We start from the raw sequence: 11360 nt of genomic DNA on the forward strand, positions 1-11360 counted from the left end.
TGGTTAACAATGAGATTTTTAGGTTACAGGAAGATATAAATGGAGTGGTCAAATGGGCAGATAATTGGCAGATGGAATTTGACCCTGATCTCATCCCCGCGGACAGTGCAGCAGTTCTGTGCTGAGATGACAATCGGCACTGTGCACTCAAGTGTCTGAAATGGGCCTTGAGCCCCCCAGAACTCCCTGGCTCAGAAGTGAGAGAGTGGTGTCGACTGAATCATGGCTGACACCTCAAAAAAACAGATTTGAAACCATAAGTGTGACATTTAAAGGAACTGAATGTTTTTTTTTTGTTGTACGGTGGTTACTGTCATAGCAACAGAGTGCATCAGGCAACAGTGAACAAGCCACTTGATGAGTTTGGGCCTGATGGTTCCTGGGTTCACACCAGCATGTGAGGAGCTGAACCCCGTTTCACAGAGTCCAGCCCATACTCCAACAATCATTAGAGGCACAGTAAAAAAAAAGGCCCTTCCACCCATCACGCCTGTGCCAGCCAGCCAGCGAGGACCTATCTACTCTAATCCCAATTCCCAGCACTTGGTCTTGTGTGCTATGTTGTGCAATATTATACTGAAATTGCTCACTGCTTTATTCAGATGGTAAAAGTGGAAGTGAAATATTTGGCTATTGAGAAAAAGGTTTTTTTTTCTGTTTGAAGGTAACTGTTCCCAGTTCCGGATTATTTCAAATAACATATGCAGGATGTATACAGATTATTAGAAAGATGATTTCCACTCACTTTCCCAGTTCTCTGTGATCTCTTATATATATATTCTGATATAACCCCTCATATATGCTCATATATACCTTCATATATATATACTCTCACATATACCCTCAAATATATATTCTCACATATACCCTCAGATACATATTCTCACATATACCCTCAGATGTATATTACAATATATGCATGCATATATATATATATATCTAATATATATCCTTTGGTGCTCATATATACCTTTATTTATACTCTTACATATGCCTTCATATATATTCTTATATACCCTTCTAAACTATTTTATACCCATATATACTCTGATATATGTTTTTATATATATACTCTCATATATACACACATATATAATCCAATATATATCTTTATATACTCTCACATATACCCTGTATATACTCTCATATATATTCTCAGATTACACCTTCATATTCTTATATATATATATGCTCACATATACCCTCAGACATATATTCATATAAAATCTTACATACAGTCTGATGTACTCTATAATGATAAGCCAGTGTGGAGCATACCAGAATGAAACAGGAGCTGATTTAGATGGAGTTCAGTGCAGGGTTGTTGTGAGAGACTGAAGTGGTGGCTGCACCTACACCAACAACAGTCAGCTGCTGAGATTCAGTATATGGAGGGAGTGAGGGCCACGTTCCTCTCGTAGTTTGCACCCCTCCCCTCTCCCTTTCACCTCATCCCCCATCTCTAAAACCATCCCTGAATTCAAAGCCTTGACCACATCTCTGGTCAGGAAATATTCCTCTTGCGGCCCAGGGCTTGGCTGAAGCAGCAGCGGGGGGGATCATTTAAAGGTATTAATTAAATGGATAAAAGCAACCATGGATGCTGGAATCTGATGCTCTGATGAAGGATCATTTAGACTCAAAATGTTAGCTCTATTCTCTCTCCACAGAAGCTGTCAGACCTGGTGGGATTTTCCAGCATTTTCTGTTAAATAAACGAAGTTGGGATTGACAGTGTAGAAAGTGTGCTCACTCAGTCTTAAGGAAGGTTATAACTCTGTGACTGGCCAAGATCTACTGTGTGTGTGTGTGTGTGTGTGTGTGTGTGTGTGTGTGTGTGTGTGTGTGTGTGTGTGTGTGTGTGTGTGTGTGTGTGTGTGTGTGTACGTAGTTATATCTGTGTGCTTGTGAAAACAGATATATAAAGAACAACACAACACAGCACGGGAAACAGGCCCTTTGACCCAACGAGCCCGCGCCGCCATTTTGACATTATGAGTGCCCTCCTCTACCCATGACCTTTGTCTACACCTATTGGGGAAGATTGAGGGAAGACTAATTTAGGGACAATTTGTTACACCAATCAGCCTAAGAGCACGTTTTTGGGGTGTGGGAGGAAACCAGAGCACCCGGAGAAAACCCACGCAATCACGGGGAGAATGTGCAAACTCCCGCAGACACCGGCCCAAATCCATGTATCTGCACAGCAAACAGTGATAGTCACTGAGCTGTCATGTTGCCCGTCAGACGGGGGGGGATGTATGTGTGTGTGCCTGTGAACATAGATATATCTGTGTATGTGTGTGTGTGTGTGCCTGTGAACATAGATATATTTGTGTATGTGTGTGTGTGTGTGTGTGTGCCTGTGAACATAGATATATCTGTGTGTGTGTGTGAAAACAGATATATCTGTGTGTGTGTGTGAAAACAGATATATCTGTGTGTGTGTGTGTGTATACCTTTTACAGATCTTTGTGTGTATCATCGTCATTGTGAGGACATATATAGGGGTATATATATAAAGGGGGTATATATAAAGGGGTATATATAAGAGTGTATATATAAGGGTATATAAAGGGTTATATGGGTATATACACATTATACAGATCAGTATATGTTATTGTCAATGAACTCATCTGCCTATGCTGTGTGGCTGTGAATATATAAGGGGATATATATAAGGGGGTATATATAAGGGTATATATACATTAATCAGATGTATGTGTGTGTTATTGTCATGGAACTCATCTGCCTAAGCTGTGTGTCTGTGAATATATAAGGGGATACATATATATATATATATATATACAAGGAGGTATATAAAAGGGAGTATATATTAGGGTATATATACATTAATCAGATATATGTGTGTGTTATCGTCACGGAACTCATCTGCCTATGCTGTGTCTGTGAATATGTAAGGGATGTATATACAAGGAGGTATATAAAAGGGAGTATATATCAGGGTATATATACATTAATCAGATATATGTGTGTGTTATCGTCACGGAACTCATCTGCCTATGCTGTGTCTGTGAATACGTAAGGGATATATATACAAGGAGGTATATAAAAGGGAGTATATATTAGGGTATATATACATTAATCAGATATATGTGTGTGTTATCGTCACGGAACTCATCTGCCTATGCTGTGTGTCTGTGAATATATAAGGGGATATATATACATATATAAGGAGGTATATAAAAGGAGGTATATATAAGGGTGTATGTACATTAATCAGATATATGTGTGTGTTATCGTCACGGAACTCATCTGCCTATGCTGTGTGTCTGTGAATATATAAGGGGATATATATACATATATAAGGAGGTATATAAAAGGAGGTATATATAAGGGTGTATGTACATTAATCAGATATATGTGTGTGTTATCGTCACGGAACTCATCTGCCTATGCTGTGTCTGAATATGTAAGGGATATATATACACAAGGAGGTATATAAAAGGAGGTATATATAAGGGTATATATACATTAATCAGATGTATGTGTGTGTTATCTCACCTGTCGACGCTGATCACACACAAGGTCATTATTGAAGCGGTGCAGCACATTACATCCATGGCGATGAAAACATTACAGAAAACTTTGCCAAAGAGCCACTCTCCGCCGACCAGGTCGGTGATGATGACAAAGGGCATGACGGCCAGAGCCACCGAGAGGTCTGCGGCAGCCAGGGACACCACCAGGTAGTTGGAGGGCTGCCGGAGCTTCTTGACGATGCAGACCGAGATGATGACCAGCGAGTTGCCCGCGATGGTCCACAGCGTGATGATGGAGAGCACCACGCCGATGATAACTTTCTCCACCTCGCCGTACAGCAGGATCTCCTCGCCGCAGTCGGTGGAGTTGCTGGCGTTGGCGCTGGCTGCCTCAGCCTCTGGCTCCAGGGCGGGGTACAGCCCGTGGCTGGGGAACGGCGACAGGGGAAGCTCCTGCCAGCGGCGGAGGCTCTCGGCGTGATCCAGGGAGCGCTGGCTGAGCGAGATGGGCTCGGCGTGGACGACCATGCTGAGGGTCTGTGCAGCATGGGGAGGCAGCGCTGGTCAGCAGGTCCATTCAAGCCCCAGTGTCCCCCAGGGGCGCTTTGGGACTCATCTCCTCAACTCGCCCTGCTTCCCCCATTCATCCCCACTTCCTGCCTTGACCCAGTCTCAGTGTATCAGAGAGAGAGAGAGAGACACACACACAGACACCCACTCACTCACAGGGCACTCCCCTCACAAAAAAACCCCACCACCGCCTTTCCCCCCCCTCCTTTGAACACCACTGGGGGGTCCTGAAATCCAACCGTGCAAAAACCATGGAGAGAATTTAAAGTGTCGTTGCCACCTTCCCCTCTCTTTGTAAACGCTTAAGAGCATTGAGACAATAACCCTCCTCTGTTAAAACTCCGGTGAAGCCGCTCAGCGCTCTGTACTACCAGACACATACACACACACACATTATGTATACGTGGATATGACAGAACCCAGCCGCCTTTTGAGTGTGTCCGATCACAAACAGTTACAGCCCACTCAACACCATCAATATATATACATATATATATATACACACACATAGACCAGCCCTCTTAAGGAAACCAATCTTCTGGACAGGAAAAGTTGCCACTTCTCAAACACATTTCACCTCTCACTTTGCAACTCATTTCACTGCGAAAAAAACTCTTGTGAAAATAAAAGGTTCCCCCCCACCCCGCCTCCTTAATTTTGTTGATTTGATTCTGAATCTGCTTAGACATTAGATCTGATATCTCCACCTAAGGATGGATGGGAGACCCTGTGTTGCAGGAATATATTGGCCAGTTGTCAAATTCCATGCACAAATAGCAAACTTTATCGTCTCGCTCTGGCTTTTTTTTATGATGACAACAGGGGAAGATTCAGAGAGAGAGAGAGGGAAAGGGAGCCTTCCTTCTCTCTTTATAAACAACGCCAGCAGCCAACAATCTGTTCAGCGCCCTAACTGATCTGTCACAAATTTGGGATTGCAGTAAAATGAAAACAATATTAACCCCACAAGCCTCTGGAAGGAAGGATACACACATTTCTTTTCAAAATAAGCAATATTTTTCTCCCAACCGAGGTTTAAGAGCAAATTACAGGGCATTTAGAATGTTGAACTACCCCACCTTAGAATCCTACAGTGCAGGAAGAGGCCATTCAGCCCATCAAATCCACACCGTTGACAATCCCACCCAGCCCCCATCCCCATAACCCCAGGCATTTAGCCTGGCTAGTGCCCCTGACACTAAGGGTCAATTTAGCATGGCCAATCCACCTAACCCGCACCTCCCACACCCCAAAAATGTGCTCTTAGGCTGATTAGTGTAACAAGTTGTCCCTAAATTAGTCTCCCCTCAATCTGGTTTCCAATGTGGAGTGCCATAAGCATAGACAAGGGTCATGGATGGAGAGGGAACTCACTTGGTAGGCAAGGGGATTAAGGGTTATGGGGAGAAGGCGGGAAAGTGGAACTGAGCCACTTCAGATCAGCCATGATCTTATTGAATGGCGGGGCAGGCTCGAGGGGCTAGATGGCCTACTCCTGCTCCTACTTCTTATGTTCTTATGTTGAAATGGCGGCGCAGGCTCGTTGGGCCGAAGGGCCTGTTTCCCGTGCTGTGTTGTTCTTTGTTCTTTACCTTTGGGCTGTGGGAGGAAACCCACAGACATGGGGAGAACATGCAAACTCCCAAGGCCAGAATCGAACGTAGATTCCTGGCGCTGTGAGATAGCAGCGCTAACCATTGTGTTGCCCTACCAATCTAGGTTTAAGAGCAAGTCAAAGAGCACGTTAAAATGTAGAACCGGGACACCTTCCTTTTTGTTTTCTCAAGTTGGAACCGGAGCGAGGACCCTCATACCTTCTAATTCTACCTCTAACATTCATTCTATGCTTCTAAAATTTTATTTAATTCTTTTAAACTCTCTAACAATGGTCTAATTCAAACACTAAATTGATCTTTCTCTACACCCTTGCTGTGACTGTAACACTACATTCTGCACTCTCTCCTTTCCATACCGGATGCTTTGTCTGTATACATACAAGAAACAATACTTTTTACTGTGTACTAATACATGTGACAATAATAAATCAAATCAAATCTTCCTTGCAAAATTTGGAAATTTCAGAATACATTGGTTCAAAGAAAAATCAAGCTTTTTTATCAGTGTCTATTTTTAAGTATGGTAAGTGAATGTTTTCATCCAAGCAATCCTCTCTGACCTAAATGTCAGTAACCATCAGTTCAGCTTTTCCAGCACGGTGATTCAATATTCAATAAAGAGCCATTCACTCTGATTGCTCCCTCTATGATTGGCAACTTGCCTTGACTTCCTTCATCCACCAGGTTTCAGTAATATCTCACCTCATCTCAATCCCACCCTCTCCCCCCCCCACCAAAAAAAAACCTCAACTGTTTAAGGGTGGCACAGTCTTAGCACTGCTGCCTCAGAGCACCAGAGAGCCAGATTCAATTCCAGCCTCGGGTTGACTGTCTGCGCAGAGTTTGCACATTCTCCCCATGTCTGCGTGGGTTTCCTTTGGATGCTCTGGTTTCCTCCCGCATACCAAAAATGTGCGGGTTAGGTGGATTGGCCATGCTAAACGCGTGGCATAGGATAGGATAGAAGAGAATAGAAGGCAATAGGATAGGAGGGCCTGGGTAAAATGCTCTAGTAGAGAGTTAGTGTAGACTCAATGCCCTCCTCCTGTACTGTAGGAACTCTATGGTTCTATGGATTATGCCTTGTCAATGGTGGACGACTTTGGATAGTTACTTACTGCAGCATTTCGAGCAAACTTGGAGTGAATGGTTGCTTGATGAAGTTGGGTGGCATAATGGTTAACACTGCTGCCTCACAGCACTGGGGACCCAGGTTCAATTCCAACCTTGGATGATTGCCTGTGTGGAGTCTGCATGTTCTCCCTGTGTCTGTGTGGGGTTTTTTCCCACAGTCCAAAGATGGGTGGATTAGGTAGGTTGAAAATTTGGAAGAAAGCTTAGAACATAGAAAACTACAGCACAATCAGGCCCTTCGGCCCACAAGTTGCGCTGATCATATTCTCTCAAGCTTAGCTGAGAGTCAAGCATCATCCAACTGAGTAATGAGTCTTTTGGCTTTCCAATAGAATCCCTACAGTACAGAAAGAGGCCATCCGGCCCATCGAATCTGTACTGACCACAATCCTACCCAGTCCCCATTCCCATTTATCCTGTTAATCCCCCTGACACTAAAGGGCAAATTAACAAGGCAATCAACCTAGCCTACACCTTTTTGGACTGTGCGAGGAAACCGGAGCACCCGGAGGAAACCCATGCAGACAGAGGGAGAATGGGCAAACTCCACACAGACAGTGACCAGAGGCCAGAATCGAATCTGGGTCCTTGGCACTGTGAGGCAGCAGTGCTAACCACTGTGCCACCGTGCCAGCGTCAAGGATACTGGCGTCAGAAGGCAGTGGATTTACAAGAATGTTGCCAGGGTTAGAAAAGTGCAGCTCTGAGAGAGTTTGGAGAGGGTGGGATTATTTTCCTTGGAACAAAGAAGGCTGAGGGGTGACTTGATTAAGGTGTACAAAATTACGAGAGTAAGAGATAGAGTGGATAGGGTAACACTGTTTCCCTTGATGGAGAATTCTGGAACCAGGGTACATAGATTCAAGATAAGTGTAGAGAGGACATAAGGAAGAACTTGGCTGCTCAAGTTGGTGGTGGAGGCAGAGAACCTAAATTCTTTTAAAAAGTACCTGGATCAGCATCTGAAGTGCTGTAAGCTACAGGCCTATGGATAGGGTGCAGGAAGGTGGGATTAGAAAGCATACCTGGGTGTCCTCAGGCTGGAATGGACAAGATGGGCCCAGTGGCCTCCTATAACTTTTCTTTGGTCCTATGGTCCTATGGATGGTGTGTTGGATGACTAATGGCTAAAGTGTGGGGACAAGTCATGTGATGAAACATCCAGGAATGCATTCAATCGCTGTTAGCAACCATTGTTCAATGTGTTGTTGGTTGCCGTTTGTATAGTGAAAAGAATTGGGCCATTATAATACATTATAATACAAAAAAAATAGCACCACCGCTCATTCTGATGAAACCATGATGGGACCCGATTTCACTAACCATTCATACCATGGTCCCACTTGCAGCGAGGTCAGAGAATACCAGAGGGTGGCACGGTAGCACAGCGGTTAGCATCACTGCTTCACAACTCCAGGGACCTGAGTTCAAATCCCGGCTTGGGTCACTGTCTGTGTGGAGTTTGCACATTCTCCCCGTGTCTGTGTGGGTTCCCTCCAGGTACTCTGGTTTCCTCCCACAATCCAAAAATATGCAGGTTAGGTTGATTGGCCTTGCTAAATTAGAACATAGAACATAGAACATTACAGCGTAGTACAGGCCCTTTGGCCCTCGATGTTGCGCCGACCAGTGGAACCAATCTAATGACCCTCTAACCTAAACTATTCCAATGTTACCCATGTGCCTATCCAATGACCATTTGAACGCCCTTAAAGTTGGCGAGTCCACAACTGCTGCAGGCAGGGCATTCCACGACCTTACTACCCTCTGAGTAAAGAATCTACCTCTGACATCCGTCCTATAATTACCACCCCTTAATTTAAAGCTATGTCCCCTTGTGTTAGCCATCACCATCCGAGGTAAAAGGCTCTCACTGTCCACCCTATCCAATCCTTTGATCATCTTGTATGCCTCAATCAGGTCACCTTGTAACCTTCTTCTCTCCAATGAAAATATCCTCAAGTCCCTCAGCCTTTCCTCATAAGACCATCCCAACATACCAGGCAACATCCTGGTAAACCTCCTCTGCACCCTTTCCAATGCCTCCACATCTTTCTTATAATGCGGCGACTAGAACTGTACACAATACTCCAAGTGCTGCCGTACTTTTGTAACATGACCTCACGGCTCTGAAATTCAATCCCTCTACCAATAAAAGCTAACACACCATATGCCTTCTTAACAACCTTATCAACCTGGGTGCCAACTTTCAGGGAGCTATGCACATGTACCCCGAGATCTCTCCGCTTGTCAACACTAATAAGAGTCCTTCCATTAGCCCTATATTCTGTAGTCATGTTATTCTTACCAAAGTGAATCACCTCACACTTTTCCGTATTAAACTCCATCTGCCACCTCTTGGCCCAGCTCTGCAGCTTATCAATGTCCCTCTGCAAACTGTAACATCCATCCTCACTGTCTACAACCATTGCCCCTTAGTGTCCTGAAATGTGTAGGTTAGAGGGATTAGCGGGTAAATATGTAACGATGTAGGAGTAGGGCCTGGATGGGATTGTGGTCAGTGCAGACTCGATGGGCCGAATGGCCTCTTTCTGTACTGTAGGGTTTCTATGATTTCTATGAATTTGGCACCCAGCGAAACCTCCATTCATTGCAGCAGGATGGCAAAATCGTGCCGGCATGGGCAACCATAACATTCTGGCCATTAACTTTGTTGCCTTCTCCATAGAAGCCAAGGACTTCCATCAGTTCTGTAGTTTTCTCCGTGAGTTCCAGAGTCCGCAGTATTTCACTCCTGTACCAGTGCCATTCCTATTTGTTTTTGGAGAAAGTTACAATTATTTTTGAAATGTATGTTTACCCTTCCATTTTAATCAATTTCATTCTTACCAGTCACCGAGATATTGTCTTGACGATCGTTAGTGTGAGTGGCCAACCTTTTTGTTGTCACTAGTTCCGTGTCAGCACTTGATGCGAGAAGCAGTGTAAGCAGCATCTTAGATTCTAATTACTGATAGAGCCCGGGTGTGAGTTTATTCCTGCTGCAAGGAATTGCTAAGAATAATCTCTTCGAAACCTGGGAGCTAGCACTTCAAAGCTACACTGCCTGTGGCCCTGCCAAGGAGCTGACTGTAATGCTTTTCACAAGAGAACTCCAATCCATAGAATCAGAGGAGAAAATATCACCCATCTCTCCAGTCACTGGAGGTTACCAGCAAATATCACCTTGCTCACACAACCCACATCCCGGGTACCAATTTTAATAAATGACTGGCAGTGCCACCAGACTGACCAGATGAGGAAAGGCTGTGACATTGAATGGCAAGTTATCACTTGGCGGCATGGTGGCACAGTGGTTAGCCTCACAACGCCAGGGACCTGGGTTCGATTCCCGGCTTGGGTCATTGTCTATGTGGAGTCTGCACATTCTCCCCGTGTCTGCATGGGACTCCTCTTGGTGCTCCAGTTTCCTCCCACAGTGCGAAGATGTGCTAGTTAGGTGAATCGGCTGTGCCAAGTTCTCCATCAGTGTACCCAAACAGGCGCCGGAGTGTAGCGACTGGGGGATTTTCGCAGTAACTTCATTGCGGTGTTAATGTAAGACTATTTGTGATTAGTAAATAAACACAAATGAACAAGGAGCTAGAGTAGGCCATTCAGCCCTTCAAGCCTGCTCTGCCATTTAATGTAACCTCAAATCACGTCGCACCCACCCCTCACCCCTCTGCTCCCCTTCTGTTAGATCTTCACCCTTTGGTTACTAAGAATCTATACAACTCTGCCTTATAACTACTCAAAGACTCTGCTTCCACCCCCCTTTTGAGGAAAAGAGTCCCAAGGGCTCACGACTCACTGAGAGTAAAATAACTCTCTTCACTGAGCTGTTCTATTAGATACCATAACACTGAAATCTACCCAGCAATATGGAAAATTGCACAGGTATGTCTTGAACACAAGAAACAGGATAGATCCAAACCGCTACGAGAGGACACAGATTTAAGGTGCGGGGAGGAAAGTACAGAGGTGATGTTAGGGGTAAATTTTTCACTCAGAGGGTGGTGAGTGAATGGAATCAGCTGCCATCAGTGGTGGTGGAGGCGAACTCGCTGGGGTCTTTTAAAAGACTTCTGGATGAGTACATGGGGTTTAATGGGATTGGGGGTTATAGATAGGTCTATAGATTGGTAGGTGTTGATGTGATCGGCGCAACTCGTGGGCCGAAGGGCCTGTTTGTGCTGTAGTGTTCTATGTTCTACGTTCTATGTAACTTATTACCGTCCCCATCAGTCTAATCTCCATCATCAGTAAAGTGGTGAAAGGTGTTGTCAACAGTGTTATCAAGTGACACTTGCTGAGCGATAACCTGCTGACTAATGTTAATTTTGGGTTCCGCCAGGCTCCTGAACTCATTAAAACCTCAGTTTAAACATGGACAGAAAAGCGGAATGCCAGAGGTGAGGTGAGAGTGACAGTCCTTGAACCTCAGTGACTGAGTGTGGCATCAAGGAGCTCCAGCAAAACTGGAGTCAATGAGAATCAGGGGAGAATCCAAAGCTGACTGGAATTATACCTGGCA

General features: G+C 44.6%; 1 protein-coding gene across 1 annotated transcript in view; it reads right to left on the reverse strand.

Moving 5' to 3' along the window:
* Positions 1-4031, reverse strand: part of LOC145348959 (5-hydroxytryptamine receptor 7-like) — a 53064-nt gene extending 49033 nt beyond the window's left edge. Inside the window, exon 1 of the mRNA XM_080197106.1 lies at positions 3526-4031. Coding sequence (XP_080053232.1) covers positions 3526-4031 — 506 coding nt within the window. The remainder of the gene's footprint in view (positions 1-3525) is intronic.
* Positions 4032-11360: the final 7329 nt, after the last annotated feature.

This window comes from Carcharhinus amblyrhynchos, chromosome 1, assembly GCF_965287045.1.
Source record: "Carcharhinus amblyrhynchos chromosome 1, sCarAmb.v2.hapA, whole genome shotgun sequence".
NCBI classification, from domain to species: domain Eukaryota; kingdom Metazoa; phylum Chordata; class Chondrichthyes; order Carcharhiniformes; family Carcharhinidae; genus Carcharhinus; species Carcharhinus amblyrhynchos.